This window comes from Eurytemora carolleeae, unplaced genomic scaffold, assembly GCF_000591075.1.
Source record: "Eurytemora carolleeae unplaced genomic scaffold, Eaff_2.0 scaffold91, whole genome shotgun sequence".
In the NCBI taxonomy this organism is placed as follows: Eukaryota; Metazoa; Arthropoda; class Copepoda; order Calanoida; family Temoridae; genus Eurytemora; species Eurytemora carolleeae.
The window spans coordinates 47,290-67,606 of NW_019396098.1; the positions used below are offsets into that span (position 1 = coordinate 47,290).

Below are 20,317 nucleotides of genomic sequence, written 5' to 3' on the forward strand. Positions count from 1 at the left end.
ATAATGGGCATAGGAAGGGGGGGGAGGGGTATTGTGTTAGACAGCTGCATACCTATACACTGCAGAAGAACTAAAAAAGATTTATTTCTTATTGTTGTAAAATTTTAGATATATTTTCAAATGCTGAAAAACCTCTACTCATCGTTTATTTTTCCACCCCCTCTTACACTTTTTAGATCCCCTCCCCCCTGCCATATACAATCCTGTATACCCATTAAACGTATGCCACTAAAAATGATAAAACAGCTTCAAACTTTGTAACCTTCTTTAATCCGTGATTTCTTCTAAGTCACTTATCTATAATTTTCCAGCTATGAATCTTTAAAGGAAATGTCAACGTAATCTACAGTGATCCTCAATTCAAAAGTTACATCCTGATTCATTACAGTTCTTTATAGCCAGAGATAAGAGAGTTACATAGATCGATTATCCTACGTAGGCCTACGTAGCCCACCCCGTGAAAGGTGATAAGCAGTCTGTGTAGTCTGTGATTATAGCCTTTATTTGATACAAAGCTGAGGAAGATGTCCTATATTTAATGTGAAAACTGAGGAAGATGTCCTATATTTAATGTGAAAACTGAGGAAGATGTCCTATATTTAATGTGAAAACTGAGGAAGATGTCCTATATCTAATGTGAAAACTGAGGAAGATGTCCTATATCTAATGTGAAAACTGAGGAAGATGTCCTATATTTAATGTGAAAACTGAGGAAGATGTCCTATATTTAATGTGAAAATTGTGGTTTTAAAGTGACTTGCGGATTTATGTTGGCAAGGAAGAAAATTTCAAAAGTTACTTATTTTGAGGTTTAAATTAAGCTGTTAATCTGTTTACTCAAACATTTTCAGTTTGTCTTTTTTGTAATTTCATATTTATATTTTTTGTCTAATAGCTCCACAATATTTGTCATGGTTCGCCAGATTCTTTAAAATATTTGTCAATTTTATTTGCAACTGCAGAATTTAACTATAATATATCTACAAGTGTGACATTAATAAATGCCATGTTATTATTTTCCTGCCTATTTCCCCCTTAGGCCTCCAGCATTATATTAATGGTAAATTAGACAAATAAATCTAATCTCTTCCATTCTCTTTCGCTGATTCGGTTGTCTGTCCTTCCCCTTAACTTCACCCTCTAACCCCCAACCATCCTCCCTTCTACCCCCCAACCATCCTCCTTCCAACCCCTCCTCCCTCCAACACCTTCTCCCTCCAACCCCTTCTCCCTCCAACCATTCTTTTATCATCGTTTCCCCGTTAGTCACATATATGTTCTTAAATTTAAATCCCCCTTTCCTTTTAAAAATGATCGGTTAAATCAAACCAATTAAAAATTCAAACTAAACAAAACTGCTCAGCATTATTTAATAAGCACCCCCCCCCCCATTTCCTGGTTTTGAAAGCATATTTGTAAACTGGACAGTTCTACAGTTTGTGAAGGAATCTGGGCCGGTTTTCTTCAATTCTTCTTCTCAAGGTGCAAGCGTCCAACAGATCCACGGTTTAGTATTTGTATCCTGTCTCTCCGGGCTCAGGGTAACACTCAAAATTTAACATTAGTCCCAAGAAAAAGATATCTTTAGTATTTAATAAAACCTAGACCGCCATTTTTAGTTAATTTTATGATAAGTAAATCGTTAAATCAACAAGACAATGACAAGTTGATAAAAAAAAATCTATTTTAAAGTGCAGGTCGAAAAGTTAGCTGTTTTCCCCGTTAATTTTAATTTACAGTTTCATTATTAGAATTTTTTTATCAGTTTGTGATTACCGTATAAACTAGCATGTTATTGGGACAACCTAAATTCCTCTCCCTAGAGGCATCCAGGTCACATTTAAACAAAAGAGTTTGAGTTTTGTTGGAGTGTGGTTCCAGGATTGGGTTGGGTCGGAATCTGGGATTGATTTGTGAGTTTAGACTGGGTTGCGTGCCAGTTCTCCTTATATCAAACTCTGGGCTTGTGCCTTACAGGGGAAACCGGCTTCAACCATAGGGTTCAGGTTCTCCAGTGTAGGGTGGGATAGGGTTCAGGTTTTCCAGGATAGGATGGGATAGGATTCAGGTTCTCCTGGGGGAGTTATGGTTTAGGTTCTCCAGGGTATGGTGGGATAGAGTTCAGGCTCTCCTGAGTGGAATATGGTTTAGGTTCTCCAGGGTAGGGTGGAATGGGGTTTAGGTTCTCCAGGGTAGGGTGGGATAGGGTTCAGGTTCTCTAGGGTAGAGTGGGATGGAATTAGGTTCTCCAGGATAGGGTGGGATAGGGTTCAGGTTTTCCAGGTTAGGGTGGGAAGGGTTCCGGTTATCTAGGGTAGGGTGGGATAGGGTTCATGTTCTCCAGGGTACGGTAGGATAGAGTTAAGGTTTTCCAGGGTAGGGTTGGACAGGGTTCAGGTTTTCCAGGGAAGGGTGGGATAGGGTTCAGGTTGTCCAGGGTCGGGTAGGTTAGGGTTCAGGTTCTCCAGGGTAGGGTGGGATAGGGTTCATGTTCTTAAGGGAAGGGTAGGATAGGGTTCAGGTTCTCCAAGTTAGGGTTGGATAGGGTTCAGGTTCTCCAGGGTATGGTTGGATAGGGTTCAGGTTCTCCAGGGTAGGGTGGGTTCAGGTTCTCCCAGGTAGGGAAGATGTTTTCTGTATTGAAGGGTCAGGTATTAGGGTTTCGGGGAGTAAGGTTTAGAATTGTTCAAGAAAGGAGGGATCAAGATTAAAGGTTCCAATGAGCAAGGTTCAGGATTTAAGGTTCAGGGAGGAATGTTCAGGATTCAATGTTTAGGGATCAAGTTTTAGGAAAGCAATGTTTAGAGTAAGGTTCAGGAAAGCATAGTTCAAGATAAAGGTTCAAGAGAGCAAGGTTCAGAATAGAAGGTTCAGGGAGGAAGGTTTAGGATTTAGAGATTATTCATAAATATATAGGTTCCAAATAAGGTTGACGGCACGTGTCTCTATCCTAGATTGACTCCCTGGATCAGGGTTGGATCAGGGTTGGATTAGAGAACAAGAGACAACCAAGATTATTTCTCCCATAATTCAACTCATTACAAGGATGAGTCATGCTCTTTTAAATTCCACCAAAACATCCAGATAAATCTATATTCATGTTTTTGTGCCAGAAAAAAAAATCTAAGATACTCTACCCCCCCCCCCTGTATCCATATTTATCCAGGTTTAAACCCATATTTACTCCACTTTCTCGACAAGAACTAATTCTATCCTCAATTATCCACAGGAAGTTTATCCGTCCTATCCCCTTTACTCTAGACCCTACCTGGAGCTAACCCAACTCTCAACCCTAGCCCAGAATATCAAGCAACTATCTAGAGTTCTGGAAAATCAATTTCAGTGAAACAAAATTTAACTCTTCATAGAATTTGATTGAAATTACGAACATTTTGTGCGAAATTATGAACATTTTGTTCGAAATTATAAACATTTTGTTCGAAATTATGAAAGTTTTGTTCAAAATTATGAACATTTTGTTCGAAAATTATCAACATTTTGATCGAAATTTTAAACATTTTGTTCGAAACTATGAACATTTTGTTCGAAATTACGAACAATTTTTTCGAAATTATGAATATTTTGTTCGAAAATTTAAGAACAATTTGTTCGAAATTACGAAAAAAATTTTTTCGAAATTATGAATATTTTGTTCGAAAATTATGAATATTTTTTTCGAAATTATGAACAATTTGTTCGAAGTAAGAAGATTTTATTCGAAAATTTGAACATTTGATCCAAATTAAGATCGACAGGTAATCGATATAACAATTTTTTTGAGATATTCTGTTCATTATTTTGAACAAAATGTTTCCAATTTGGATATGTTATCGGTAGTTTAACATTTAGATACGTTGTCTCTGGTTCAAAATTACGAAAAAAAAAATTAGGTTTTTTCTAACAATAATACAAAAACTGTGTAGAGTGTATCTGTTATCAACCCTATTCTGGGATTTGATTCAATTTTAATATAAAACAAAGATCCAAATCCTTTCTACCCCCCAACCATCCTCCTTCCAACCCCTCCTCATAAAACTTACTACAACGAAGTGCATCCTTTCTTTATAGAATCATTTCCAGTAATTTTTTATCTCTCATTCAAGATCCGTCCAAAATTACATAAGAGACTGTATATACAATACTGTAATACATGGCCCCCACAAAGATAGGAGGAACCAAACACCTTGAACCTTAGTTGAATGAGGGATAAAGGCTCTATCTATCTATCTATCTATCTATCTATCTATCTATCTATCTATCTATCTATTTATCTATCTATCTATCTATGTTTGTATCTGAGTTTAATGATTGCTGGCAACTGACATCTTGATCATATTCTGAAAATGATGTCTCCACCCAATCATTCTCTTTTAATTCCCCTCCTTTCATCCTTCCATTCTCTTTCTTTTACATCCCCCCCCACACCCTGCCCTCGCATAAATTCATTTATTTCTACTCGCTTCAAATCTTAATTTCTTCCTTATTCCTTCCTCATAATACATTTCTTCTTTGCTTCCTATTTCTTTCTTAATTCAGTTTTTCTTATTCCACCTTTTCATTTTTACTATTCCTTCCATTCTTTCATCTTCTATCTACCTTCTCATTCCTGGATTCTCATAAGTTCCCCTTTTCTTATTCCACCTTTTCATTTTTACTATTCCTTCCATTCTTTCATCTCCTATTTACCTTCTCATTCCTGGGTTCCCATAAGTTCCCCTATTCTTATCTCGAAGATTCCCCCCCCCCTTAATTTCGTGAATTTTCAAATTTTGGCTTGCTCATCTTGGAATTGTTTCAATACAGCGTTATCGTACATTTTACTTTTCTTATTTGACATTAATCGCTCATTCAAAAGTTAGGGTTTTAATTTTGTTTGGTGCATCTTAGCTTAGCTTGCAAATATGGTCAATTATAAATTTATTAATCATAAAGGTTTTATTTACGGATATTTTCATTAACAAGCAATGTCTGTTTTTACTAACCAGGAAAACAAAAATTAAGATCGTATTTTGAGAATAATTCTTCATAGTTAGTGAATCATTCCAACATCTTTGTTTTTAGAATATGTTCGAGGAGAAATGAATAATAAAAAAATCGTTTGACACGAGATACCCTTGTAAAGAAACAAAAAGTGTGGAGACTGGCGTACACGTGTCTACTCACGATACAATAGTTAAATGTGACCATTTGACTGAAAACAATGGCGTTAAGGTGCTGGATTTCCACTTAGATAAGATCAGCATTGAATCCAACCGGAAAAGGAATCCTCCATCTTTCCGAGTTCTGTTTCCGGCGCGCATGTTATAAATGGCGGCCATTACGGGAAACAATGGAACGCGGCATGCAGGGAACATTAAAGACGTTGATTACATATTGTTTGATATTTATTTTGCATTCAGCATCATAATATGAAGTAATAAATGACATTTATGCACTAATAAATAAATGCAAAATATATTCAAATCTGAATGCCGCTAAGTTAAATCTAACTTATCACCCATTCAACATTTTTAAAGCTTGAAACCTGTTTTTAGAATTGCATCTAAAATCTCTAGCGTCTCAAATTACAATTTTGCTAAATTAGTCCTAAAATTTGACGAAACGAAAACAACACATTTTAAATTCAGAATTAGAAAATTACAGGTTTTAGGCAGAAAATTAACATTGTTTTAACTCCTTAATTGGTTAATGGTTGGGTTTAAGAGAAGGGTGGGAGGGGAGGGGGAGGGTTAGCTTTATTTAAATTAAAGCCAGCTAAAATCCCCCCCTCCCCCCATCTATCTTTTAATTTATCGTTCCCTCAAGAAAACCTCTATTTGTGGAACCCCTCTCTTATAATACTCCTCCCCAATTACGTTTCTGAATGTAAAAATCAGTATTACCCCTTTTTCTGGAAATCCCCCCCTTCTGTAGACCTCTCCTCTTTCTACAGACCTACCCCCATCCCTTCTATAGACCCCCCGCTCTATCAACAGACCCCCTTTTCCACCGGACACTCTTCCACGAAAAGCAATAAAAGACCATAATTAAGGTTTTTGTGTCTTTGATTATAATTATAACGACGACATTGGATTATTTATTGCCCCTTATCTATCAGCAACAATATTGCAAGGAAAGGGGTTAATTGCAAATCATATTTTTTTGCTTTGTTGGTATTTTCATCCTTAATTTATAAAGTAGTAATCTCTGTTTTTTGTATTTATTTGCCTCAAATTTGATTGGGGAATTTTGTAGAACCACGGGGTGACGGGAATGCTGGGCTGGGTTTCCAAACTAGTTGTGTAATAAAATATGTTTTTTTAAAAAAGTTCGCTTTGAAAATTGATATTTGTTTGCTTAGGCAATTTACTGTTCATAATTTTTGAAAGGAAAAGAAAATTTGAATAAAACCATTTTCTTCATCATAAATTGGCAAAGTGGTCGCAAGTAATTAAAAACTCAATACTATAAAATCTTTTTTTTCAGGTATGTAAACATTTGGGATATTTTATAAAAATGTTAATGGTAGGAATATATTTTTATGTTTTAGTTTTATTTTATTCATGATTATTTTAATATTTAGCCATTCGAGCACATTCCTCCTGCACCTTCTAGTAGTTGGGATAAATTGATTATTTAAATAATTCTTTTCTTAGCTTAGAGTATGTAATGATATATATTCATGTACAAAGAGATGCAGAAAATGTATAATATCCTAAATTGGAAATTTGCAAATAAAAACAGAAAAATATACGAAATGTTTAGCTTGTTAATTTACGAAGAAAAGGGCATATGGAAAGTATCAAATAATTCTATAATTAGATATAGGGGCGCAAAGTGCTTAAAACCCTAGTTTTACATACTCATAAAGGATGATTCACTAGGTTTAGGTAGTAATTGGTTCTTATGAATTCTCGGTCCGTCTCCTTATTATCTTCAGGTATAGAGTTGAACATAGAAGAGTTTAACCCTCATACATCTTCATTTATTTAAGATATTTCTCCCCTTTCAGGCGAGTGTTAACCTTTATCTCTCATCCCCCTTTATCTGCATTTAGGGCTTAACTAAGTTCCGAAATTCTTTTTTCTCCTCTTTTTCCTCTTCTTTTTTTGCGTTGTGCGTTGCAATGGGCGTTTTGTTTTTGGGCGTTTTGTACCCACTTCGGTGTTCTAATTCTATGTAGCTCTAGGTGAATGTCTAAACCATAGGTTCTAGTTCTATGTAGCTCTAGGTGAATGTCTGAACCATAGGTTCTAGTTCTATGTAGCTATAGGTGAATGTCTGAACCATAGGTTGTAGTTCTATGTAGCTCTAGGTCAATGTCTGAACCATAGGTTCTAGTTCTATGTAGCTCTAGGTCAATGTCTGAACCATAGGTTCTAGTTCTATGTAGCTCTAGGTCAATGTCTGAACCATAGGTTCTAGTTCTATGTAGCTATAGGTGAATGTCTAAACCATAGGTTCTAGTTCTTTGTAGCTATAGGTCAATATATGAACCATAGGTTCTTGTTCTAGCTCTAGGTGGGTGTCCTGACTGTAGGTTCTAGTTCTAACTCCAGGTGGGTGCCTGAACTGTAGGTTCTAGCTCTAGCTCCAGGCGTGTCTGAACTGTAGGTTCTAGTTCTAGCGCCAGGTTGGTGTCTTGACTCTAATTCTCTAGCTCCAGGTGGGTGTCTGAACTGTGGGTTCTGGTTCTAGCTCTATGTGAGTGTCTCAACTGTAGGTTCTAGTTCTAGCGCGAGGTGAGTGTCTGAACTGTAGGTTCTGGTTCTAGCTCTATGTGAGTGTCTGAACTGTAGGTTCTAGTTCTAGCTCAAGGTGGGTGTCTCAACTGTAGGTTCTAGTTCTAGCGCGAGGTGAGTGTCTGAACCGTAGGTTTTAGTTCTAGCTCCAGGTGGGTGTCTGAACTGTAGGTTCTTGAGTAATCTTCCCGCCCAGTTAATGGCTTATTGCCTACTCGATACTGAACCTAACCTTTCATTATCCAATCTATTCGAACCTAAACCTACTAATTATCATATTATTTAAACACCTTTATCCTTATACCTTGGAAGCGATTTTAAAACCGATAAACAGTTCTCAAGTTAATAGTAGACTGAATTCGCTCTAGCTAAAAAAATATGAATCCTAATCAACTTATATAAGATAGCTTTGATATTTTTATATTATAACCCCCCCCCCCCCGTAAATATATACATATCTGAGAACATTCAAAACCAAATATATTAAGAAACATAAATATATCATCTATATAGATATCTATCGTATTTATACTATTTTCATTTAAAAAAAATTGAGTTCCACATTTTTTTTCTTCAATTGAACTATACACTCTTTAGATAAGAATATAAAAAAAGATTAAAACAATCGTGTTTTTTTTCATGATTTTTCGCTCTCCCATATTTATTAAAATTTCTGCAGAAAAGTTAATTTTAATTCATACAACTTTTAAATTTGAAAAATCGGAATTTTTTGGAGCTCGTTAAAAGCCTCCAAAAAATATCAAAAGTTTTAAAACAGCCCAAAAATAGAATTCCAGTTTTCTCAGTTGGTTCGGATGAATCTTGTCTATCTACTAAATTTTCTTTCACGCTGAGAATTGGTTTTCATTTGTTTTGTTATTTCAAGAATTTTAAATAATTTTAAATTAGTTCACATTTTTACATTTTAACAGTAAACTGAAGAAAAGTACTGGACTTTTGGGAGAACGGTAGGAATTTAGAAAGATATATACATTTCAAACCTTGTTTTTAAAATATATTTTCTTTGAAAAAGTCAATATATGCATACTATACGTATTGTTTAGGATAAATAAAATCAAAATGCATATTGAAATTTGGCACTTTAAAAAGATGACAAAATCGTTCTAAATATTTACGCGAGTATTTTGTGTTTTGTTTGCATTTTTATTATTTTATTATCATTTATTTTTATGATTCGTTGGTTAGAGGGGATTTATAAGTTTATAACCGAAGTTTAAATGTTTATGTGAACGTGTAAACCCGTAAATAATGCTTTAATAAGAAATTATGCATACATGTCAAGGGGCTTAGAGAACTAATAAGCCAAGGGCATCATATTTTCTTCATGTTTTCAGATTCTTTGAAACTTTGAATGTTTCAAAAAATTTTGTTTTAAGTTTTTTTTTCTCGCTGGAATATAGTGTAATTCTTTGACTATTTGATCCAGCAGAATTCTTAGTTTAAAATATAAAGATCCATCAGGATACAGGGATATAAGGATTACAAAATAGATTTGCACACCTTATAGTGGCAAGGAATACTGCGGGAAAGAATATGTACAATCTTATTTATCCTTATTAGTACTCTAAGAGAAAGAGAAACAGTCACAGATTTGAAAATGTGTTTACTTATCCTACTTACCGTATTCAATGTTAACAGATATATTTTCAAACTAAAATTTTGTACTTCTCCTATCCGTCCTTCTCTAGGTTCCATATAAGGTCTGGATCGTATAACAATACTGGAGATTGATGATCATCTTGGCTTTCTTGGTATGCGTCCCAACCTTACTTAAGGATAACAGTACAGCACAGGGGAAGGGAGAATATATGGTTTTTAGTTTTATATAAAATAATATGATTTTAATCCTAGTGTATGTATCCGCGGAACTTTGCAGGTTTTATTGCGAAGTTTATATCTTTAATCCAAACCTTAATCCCAGCTTTATCCTGCAGAATGTGAACCCTAAAATATGGATCAGTCAACCTCGACCCCCTGTACGAGATATTCATTCAAAATCATTCTTCCAGAAATGTTAATTGCAGATTAAGAGGAAAAAACACTGATTTTTAAACCCAGAGAGAAATGTTTGTCAATGTATTAAGCCTAATTTTAATGATTCTCTATGCAAAGATTACAATGCCCGATTCACAACAGTACCCTTAAATCCATAATTTGATCAATAATTTGGAAAATATTTTCGTTTTTCCAGGTAGAAAAGTGTTTTATTCTGAAAACTTTTATATGTTTTCGTGTACTAGAAATGCACAAGTCTCTTTTATATAAACATTGGTATAATTATCCAATTAATACTTGATCAGAAAAAGCTTTTAAAGGGTACCGTTGTGAATCAGGCATTGCCATCTTTGCATGGAGGGAACCTTACATTAAGTTTTTTTTCATTTCTTTGAACAATATCATTGACATCATTGTCACCGAAACCAAATACCGGGTTTTGAGCTTTTTTTGTTTAAAGTTTCTGACTGTAAACCATATATTCGTTTAACGTGCACGTGTATACTGTGTATAAGGCAGTCCGAGTTCAAACAAATTTAGTTTCTTTGTTTCTGTAAATATATGTTGTCTTGTGCTATTGTACATATATTGTATAGTCTATAGGTTTAGTTTATGTGAGTTAGAGGGGGCAAGGTTTGGTTTTCTTCTCCATATACCATCTGCATATACAGGGTTTGTCAATAAGCATGAAACTAACGCAGTAATTTTTACTTTAAATTCTATTTATGTTTTTTAATCCATACCTTCATCTTTAATGAATGATAAATTTTAAATAAAAATTTTAATTTTAAGAATTTTTAAAAACTTTATATTTTGAAAAATTTGCGGAGGCAAAATATATCTTACATTTCCATAATCTTATCCTGTAGCTCATCCTAACATATCTAATCTTATCCTGTAGCTCATCCTAACATAGCTAATCTTATCCTGTACCTCATCCTACCATAGCTAATCTCATCCTGTATCTCGTCCTACCATATCTAATCTTATCCTGTACCTCATCCTACCATATCTAGTCTTATCCTGTAGCTTGTTCTAACATATCTCTAATTTCATCCGTCTTATCTGGTCTTATCTGAGAACTGAGAAAGGGGTTCCATGGTTTAAGAAGATGGTTTAAGTTATCTAAAAACATGAAGGTTTAAATACTAATTGCTAACTGACCACGGATAAACTCTGCGTGTTTGTGATTAGATAAGTGTTAGATGGCGCTTGACGAGCAGGCTCTTGAGATTAGATTAGTGTCGTTAGATGGAGCTGGAGTAGTGCTTGAGATCTTGTTAAGATAAGATTCTACTGATGTCACAATTGTAAAAACTAATTTGTTAACTTTCCAACCGAACCCTCAATCCAGTCTGTAAACTCCGTATCTCGTATTTAATCTCAGAGAGTTTCGATCTTACGCCACGTACATCAAACAGTAGGTGACTCTAGATCTTACTTTTCAACCTCCCGCTAAATATACAGCTCAAACATTAAACTGTACCTAGCATAGAAATGTAAACACTAACAGAAAATACGATTATATCGAAGTACATGAACTTGGATGAGAATTTTTCTAAAAAAATAATCTTGACTTCTGACTTTAACCTTTATTTTCCGAAAATCCATGTTTAGTGGTCCCAGGGTCAGAATAGGGAGGGGGGTGCTGGTATTGAGGGGGAGGTGGTTGTAAAATCCTGCAATCCATGGGGATTTTGGTGCCATAATTGCTCTTTAATGAAATGGTGGGCAGCCCTCTACACTAGACATCGTAAATTTTATCCTTGGTGGTCTTTTCAATATAGTTCACCAATTTTTTCAATATAGCTCACCAATTTTTCAATATTGTTTACCCATTTTCAATATAGTTTACTAATTTTTCAATATACTTCGCCAATTTTTCAATATTGCTTGCCAATTTTCAATTTAGTTTACTAATTTTATAATATAGTTTACCAATTTTTTAATATAATTTACCCATTTTTAAATAAAGTTTACTAATTTTTCAATATAGTTTACCAACTTTCAATGGCGTGGCCACTATTTGGTTTATGAAAGGTATCTATAAGAGTTGGTCCAATTAAAGTATAGTTAAAGCATTCAATAGTCCTGGAGATACAATACTCAGCCTAACAGCCCCGTCCCTGGGAACATTCTTAAAGGAAGAAAGCTTTGAAAAACTCTCAAAATACTCCAAAGATGTCGCGCCTTTTCAATTTGAGAATGCTTTAGACTCTGTTTATTATTCTTTCAATAGATATTAGCAAATATTGTTGAAAATATTCAAATTAGAACCAAAATATTTGGCCGGTTTTTCAACTAGAAAAAATCAGTTAATTTTCTTAATTTTTAACGACAATCTGTAATTTTATTTTTACAAAATATTCCGAGCTGATATTTACACCGGTAGGTTTGAATTTAATTTAGATGGACAGTTGGCTATATAGTTATGCCTGTCTGATCAGGTTCTAACTCCAAGCTATGGTTAAAATTATTCGAGTTCGAATATAGTTTTTCTATTTCTAATTACTTTTACATCGATTAGATACAAGAACAGTTGAATTGTAGTTTGGTTTGATCCGTAGTTTGGTTTGATCCATGGTATTGGGTTGGTTCAGATTAAGTTTGATTTAGTTTAGTTTTGTTTGATTTGGTTTGGCTGGTTCGGAATGGTTTGGTTTGGTTTAGCTGGTTCAGCAAGGTTTGGTTCGGTTTTTTGTTTAGTTTGGTTTGATTTGGCTGGTTCGGAATGGTTTGGTTTGGTCTAGCTGGTTCCGCAAGGTTTGGTTTTTGTTTAATTTGGTTTGGCTGGTTCAGAATGGTTTGGTTTGGTCTAGCTGGTTCCGCAAGGTTTGGTTTATGTTTAGTTTGGTTTGGCTGGTGTGTGTATGAATGGGGATGGTGTGTGATATGTTGAATTCCTAAGGATCAGATTACATTCAAACAATGGCGAATAAGACCATTTCAAACCGAACCAAAACTAAAATAATATTTCATAATTTGGACACTTTTATCGTTTGTCTGTGAAAATTGATTATTAAAATTCTGTAAATAATATTAGCCAAAAAAAATATTTCTAATGGTTTCAATCTTTATGTAACCTTCCTATTTACAATTTATTTATCTACATGTTAAGCTGCAATTAGCACGTATATTGTGTAAATCATAAAATAAGTTTTTTTCTCTATAAAATTGGCATTAATTTTACAATTTAACGTTTTAAATGATTTTCTCTCGAACGTTCTATGAAACGGAAAGAAGAAAGTGTTGCTCGGAGTTTTCAGGGATAAACAGTGGTTTTAGTTAAAGGAAGAAAGAAAAGGTACACAAATTTTATCTTATTTTTTTCGAGTATTTTTGAGAGAGGGCGGAGAATATCTAGTCCTGCAAGGCGGAGAGAGCTTGGTGTCTCTGCAGGGGGGCGGACACACAGTGGGGGGGGCGGACACTCGACGGGGGGTGTGGCACTGACCTTACGCAACATGGCGTATGTCTTTAATGCAATTTTGCGTCAGAAAGTGCAAGCTGTTGTGTGCTTGGTTGTAATAAAATGGTTTTCATTTTTTGCATTTTTACAAGGGGTTGTTAGGAGTAGGACTTAGTTCAAAAGATGACCTTAACTCAGATGGGTCTGAGCTAACTATTGATGCCAGAAATATTGTTTAAATATAAAGCTATGAAAGTAATTTAAAACAAATTGAAAAAAATGTTTATTTTGACTAACAAGACTTCAGATAAAAGTTTTCATTTTTAGAAAACAGCATAATTTCCTAATAAATCGGGGTCTAGCTCAATTTAAGATTTTTAAAGGTAGGATTCTGTCCAAACTTTGGATAACAATACTTTATTTTATACATATACATAGATGGGATGTTTTTTGTTACACTGATAAATTATTGATTAACCAACACAAAAAGATGCATCATTAAACACTAAGGATTAATTAGAAGAGTAGATTGATGAATAGTTTACTCGATATTTGATAATATTTAGCAGATAGTGAATAGATGATAGTTTATACACGGAGTATATTGTTGATGGTCTGAGATTAATGGTATACACATAGTTTCATTAATCTAACCATACATGGAGATTCATGCTTAAACTAAATATATTCAGATATATTCATTGACAAATCATACAAATATATTAGGTATCAAAACGTCTAAAAATATTCATATATATCCATTGACAAATCATACAAATATATTAGGTATCAAACATATCTAAATATATTAGGAATTAAACATGTTTAAATATATTCAGATATATTCATTGACAAATCATACAAATATATTAGGAATTAAACATGTTTAAATACATTCAGATATATTCATTGACACATCATACAAATATATTAGGTATAAAAAATGTCTAAATATATACAGATATATGTATTCAATTCATTACATTTGTTTTAAACATTTACTATTGTATTCACCTATATATATGTAATACATTTTTACATATATTTATACATTTATCTAGGGAGGATATATTTTTAAGAATACATACATACAAGTACATACCCAACATCTAGTCTAGGGATATGATTTTCAAGAAGGGGGGGGGGCGTTATTTTTCAAGAATGTATATATCCCTGCGTGCATTTTTATAAAAATTTTCCTTCATCATTATTCTTCCTGCTCTTGGTGCATTGAAACCTGTCTTCTTTTTGCTCTTGGTGCATTGAAACCTGTCTTCTTTTTGCTCTTGATGCATTGAAGTCTATATTCTTTCTGCTCTTGGTGCATTGAAGCCTATCTTCTTTTTGCTCTTGGTGCATTGAAGCCTTTCTTCCTTTTGCTCTTGGTGCATTGAAGCCTATCTTCTTTCTGCTCTTGGTGCATTGAAGCCTATCTTCTTTCTGCTTTTGGTGCATTGAAGCCTATCTTCTTTCTGCTCTTGATGTATTGAAGCCTATCTTCTTTCTGCTCTTGGTGCATTGAAGCCTATCTTCTTTCTGCTCTTGGTGCATTGAAGCCTATCTTCTTTCTGCTCTTGATGCATTGAAGCCTATCTTCTTTCTGCTCTTGGTGCATTGTAGCCTATCTTCTTTCTGCTCTTGATGCATTGAAGTCTATATTCTTTTTGCTCTTGGTGCATCGAAACCTATCTTCTTTTTGCTCTTGGTGCATTGAAGCCTCAAATTAAAGCAGTTATTGATTAGACAATTGATGAATAAATGATGAACTAAACAGACAGGAGAGGGGAGGGGGCAGGGGGTATGAAGGGGGGGGGGGTAAAATATGGATAAGTATTAAATATGGAAAATGTCTAACTCTGTCAATATTGTGGATAGAACACGATCCATTCTATCTCATTCTTCTCAATCCCTCTCATACCTTCATTCTGCATTCCATTCCTCTCATACCTTCATTCTGCATCCCATTCCTCTCATACCTTCATTCTGCATCCCATTCCTCTCATACCTTCATTCTGCATCCCATTCCTCTCATACCTTCATTCGATGCATCCCATTCCTCTCATACCTTCATTCTGCAGACTGCATCCCATTCCTCACACACCTTAATTCTCATCCTATTCCTCTCATACCTTCATTCTGTATCCCATTTCTCTCATACCTTCATTCTCATCCTATTCCTCTTATATTTTCATTCTCATCCCATCCTTCTTATACCTTCATTCTCATCCCATCCTTAATATTTGGTATCCAATTTCGTCCAACCCTATCACTTATTATCACATCCCTTTCACCCCTTTTTTATCATCCTACCTTTGTAATCGGGGTTTCATCCAATGCTTCATATTTATCAAAGTTTTGTTATCTTGGCTCTTGTCTGTCAAAATCTATTAATCAGTCATCCTGTTAACCCCCTTGACAGATTTGTGTTATTTTATCGCAGATGGTGGGTACGGTAGGAGAAGGGTCTGGGCGGGGGGGGGAGGTGACAAATCTTTAAAAATGAGTTTAACAACACACGCCAAGAATGACCGGAACCCCCTGTGGTCCCTAGGGACCCCCTGAGGTCATGAGCAGGGTGAAAGACACCCCCTACGGCCCCCTGGGGTCCCTAAACATGTGATTGTTTTGACAGTCCCTATGTCTCGTGTTCAACAGTTCGGAAATTGGCCTGGTTTCCGGAACACACACATTCGATCGTAAAAAAGTCAAAAAATAACTTTTCCCAGTCTTGAACGGTTCAACGGATTCAAATTTGTAAATTTTCATTCATGGTTGACGGAGTGCAGAGTTCTGGCACCTTGTCACATAGTAAATCTTGCTTACATCCTCCCACTCTTTTAAATACATGACAATTTCACGCGGCATTTTGTGCAATTTTTGCGCTTGCGCCACATTTAGTTCAAGAAGAATGCGTGGCATTCACTACAAAATCCGCCATGTAAATAGTTTCTAAGGTTAAAGAGGTATTCAAATTTAACAAAAAACTAATATTTAATCATATTTAACATTAAATTAACTCTGAAAATAATTATAATATTTGGATAAATTGAAAACTGAAGGATTGAATGATAAACTAAACAAAGACTCAACTTCTCTGCCAAGCTGTAAACATGCAACACAGATTAATAGATAGATATATAAATAGATAGATAGATAGATAGATAGATAGATAGATAGATAGATAGATAGATAGATAGATAGATAGATAGATAGATAGATAGATAGATAGAAAAATAGTTAGATCCCCCCCATGAAAAATTGATTTTGAATAGAGGGGTTAACTGTACAGAGTGTAGATAATGTAAAGATTGGATTTTAAATGTGAAAAAAGAAAAGAAATGATTTTATGTCTTTGAAATTATTTTTTAAATGCTGATTTCAAAACTTTCATCTTAAAAATGTTCTATTTCTTCAACTGTGTTGAGTTTAATCAAATGCACTTGAAACATTAATCCTGGTAAATTCCTGAACCTTAGTTTAATAATCTGCCTGGACTTAGAGTAATAAAATGGACATTCGTAGGACCTGCAAATCGTCGGTGATCCAAAAATATTGTTTTTAAGGTCCTTAATCTTACGTTGAAAGTTTATGAAGTCTCTGAAATCTCTAAATATATTTTTTTTAAATTTATTAATTTTCGTTTATAATTTTGCAATAGTAAGCTTAATTGGCCTTGACAGCGAACACGTGCAATTGGGTTGGTCAAACTTTTATAGTTTGGTTTGGGGCATTTGGTTTCCGAAAAAGGATTGGTTCGGTGTATTTGATTTCTTAGAAGGTTTGGCTTTGGTCATTTGGTTTCTTAAAAGGTTTGGTTTTAGGCATTTGGTTTTCGAAAAAGGTTTAGTTTGGTGCATTTGGTTTTCTAAACAGGTTTGACTTTGTAGAATTGACTTATAAAGGTTTGGTTTTAGGCATTTGGTTTCTAAAATGAGTTAGTTTGTACAAATTTAGTTTTCTAAAAAGGTTTGGTTTTGAGGATTTTTTTAAAGGTCGTTTGATTTGATGTTCTTTTTTATGAAGAGGTTTGGTTTGGTTTGGTTTGGTTTGGTTTGGTTTGGTTTGGTTTGGAAAAAACATTAAAGAACTAAAAATACTCATTCTTGGTTATCTATGCGTTTGTGAGAAATGATACTAGTAGCTCAAAGAAGTTACTAGTTTTATTAAGTTTCATTATTTGGACCTGAACCCTTTTTGAAACCTGATCTAGAGTATCTGGTCTCCTGTATCATCATTTAACCCTTTCAAATCTCTTTATATTTGAAGGCGTTCAAGTCTCTTTTTATACTAAGGTGCAGTTTCACACAAAACATTCCAACAACCAGCCCATCTATTACCAGGGATATTACGGAAATTCTTTTTCTGATTAGGATTTCAAAATTTGAACGAATAAAATAGTTTTTATTAAACACCTTGTACATTCAAGCAGAACCAGTTTAGATAAAACTATTTCAGAATTCAACCCTGTGAATATTGCTGGCAGTCTCATTGACGTAAAATCATTGAGATATCTAAAGATCATTAAGCAAATATACATCGATCAGGATTAAAGTTAATCGAATAAAATATTGATCAGGGGTTGTAGTGATGAAAATATGATCAGTATGAACATTGAACATTGCTTATGATAATCAGATTAAAGATGATCATGAATTGATCAGTTTTGTCAATGATCATAAAATAATCAGTACAAGCACATGGTTTGATCAGATTTAGGAATGTATCTTGACCATAAAATGATCAGTGTTAGCAATTATCGTGAATAGATCAGTTTCATTTATCAATCATTGATATGCAATTGATAAAGTACAATATTCATAAATTTAATAATTGTACGATACCGAAAGTTTAATCTTGTTTATTTTCAGGTGAGAAACCGTTTGAGTGCGAGTTCGACGGATGTGATCGAAGGTTTGCAAACTCGAGTGATAGAAAAAAGCACTCGCATGTTCACACGAGCGATAAACCTTACAACTGCAAGGTTCGAGGTTGCGATAAATCCTACACCCATCCGTCCTCTCTCCGTAAACACATGAAGGTACACGGGAAGGATGCTGTGAGTCAGTATGATAGTGAGGATAGTGATGATGAGGCATCCTCCCCCTCCTCTTCCATCCCGGGACACACCCCCGTCCCGCCCTCTCATCAAGTACAGGGACAGGAGTGGTACTGCCACGCCCAGTCCTTGCCGACTCCGCCCTCCGACCATACGTCTCCGGGACATCATAGTTCTGTCAAATTTGAAAATCATCATAGTATCGGAGGGATTATTGGAAACCAAGGGTATTAAACCAGAACCTGATCCCGGTTCTGATTTTTATATTGTAGTTATATCCTGAACCTGAACCTGGTGCTGGTTCTTATACCGGAGATAAATCCTGAACCTGAACATGATCCGAGTGCTGGTGCTCATACCGGAGATGTATCCTGAATCTTATCCTGGTTACCGGAGATGTATCCTGAAACCGAACCTGATCCTGGTTCTGGTTTGTATATACTGGAGATGAGGTCTGAACCAAACCCTGATCTTGGTTCTGGGTTTCATACGAGAGATATATCCTGAACCGTAACCTGATCCTGGTTAGGGTTCTCTAACTGGAGATATATTCTGAACCAGAACCTGAAGAACCAGAGAAGAAGTAATTTTCTTCTTTTTACGAAACCGGTAAATTTAACAGTCAATTAATACTTGTAGATTCAGAGAAATCTCTCAGCGAAGGAGATCAGAGACTATCAAACCTGGCGACAAACATAAAACCTGAGAAATATGTCCTGAAACTATGGAATATATTCTGTGATTCTGAGATATAGATAAATTGAAGTGGAAGGTCGGAAAAACTCAAAACATGTAATCCAGAGATTTTCTTAAACCTTATGTCTGGTGTTATCCTACCTGCACCCTGAACTCCGATCCTAGAAACCAGAATTCTCTTGGTACACTGGTATAAAGTGCCCTGGCCTTAAATCCTGAATTATATTCTTGCCTTTTGCTCTTTCATGAGACCTGGAATCGCTTTATTTATAAATAGGTGATTAATTTATTTGAAACTATAGCAATAAACAAGGAATGGCAATACAAATATTAAGTGATAAATTGCTTGCAAGCAATATTTAAACCACAGTGATATATTGAACAAGCATAGGAGTTTCAGTGACGACATTAAACTATGCTACCTCCCACCACCACCTTGCCTAAATAAATCTTATTATGTAAAATGTGGTTCTTGTAATCAATCAATAAATAACTTTAACGGATTTTTTACCTATTCAAAAATACACATATGCTCCAACTTTTGTATTTTGGAATTTATCTCTTTATTCTAATTTCGTGGATTGTATAATTATTTTCAAGTTATTTTTGATAACGATAAAATAAAGAATCTTTTTAAAAATTTAGGCTTACTTTGCTTTCATATCATATGGGACAGTTTAACGTACGCAAAAGTATATTTTAGAAATCCACGAAATTTCCATGAACCCCAGATTTTCTGACAAAGTCCAAAGATTATGATAGCGATAATATCGATAACTCTGAGATATTTTTCAGCGCTAAGATAGGTTGAATATTTTGTGTTCCTTACTCCAAAAATTGGGATATTATGTGTTTGTTTAAATAAGTGAACAACCCCTTTAAGTAAGCAATGTATGTATGCACACCTATTAGTTTTAGGAACCTGCTAAACTAGGTTTTCTCCGGGTACCTTTCAGATCAATGTTAGCTCTAGCTAACTGGAACTCTATTTTAAAAAAAGGACCCTGGCAAACCTAGAAAGTTCTGAGTAAACCTATGCTAGCTCTAGGTACCTGTTATACCTAGTATTTTGTACTTGCTCCTATTTATAGATCTCACCTTTTCTTTTTTTAATGCACAGTCTTGGTGAATACAACAAACTTGATCAAAATAAATTAGAAAATATTTATCTTTTATCTAAAGGCTGGTGGAGAGAAATCAGAACAAAGAGAAATAGAGACGATGGGTTGAGTAAAGAATAGGATGGGTTGAGTAAGGAAGAGGATGGGTTGAGTAAGGAAGAGGATGGGTTGAGTAAGGAAGAGAATGGGTTGAGTAAGGAATAGGATGGGTTGAGTAAGGAAGAGGATGGGTTGAGTAAGTAAGAGGATGGGTTGAGTAAGGAAGAGGATGGGTTGAGTAAGGAAGAGGATGGGTTGA

General features: G+C 34.8%; 1 protein-coding gene across 1 annotated transcript in view; it reads left to right on the top strand.

Moving 5' to 3' along the window:
* Positions 1–20,064, top strand: part of LOC111694905 (zinc finger protein ZIC 4) — a 31,670-nt gene extending 11,606 nt beyond the window's left edge. The window contains exon 6 of the mRNA XM_023463961.1: positions 18,015–20,064. Coding sequence (XP_023319729.1) covers positions 18,015–18,436 — 422 coding nt within the window. The 3' untranslated portion in view covers positions 18,437–20,064. The remainder of the gene's footprint in view (positions 1–18,014) is intronic.
* Positions 20,065–20,317: the final 253 nt, after the last annotated feature.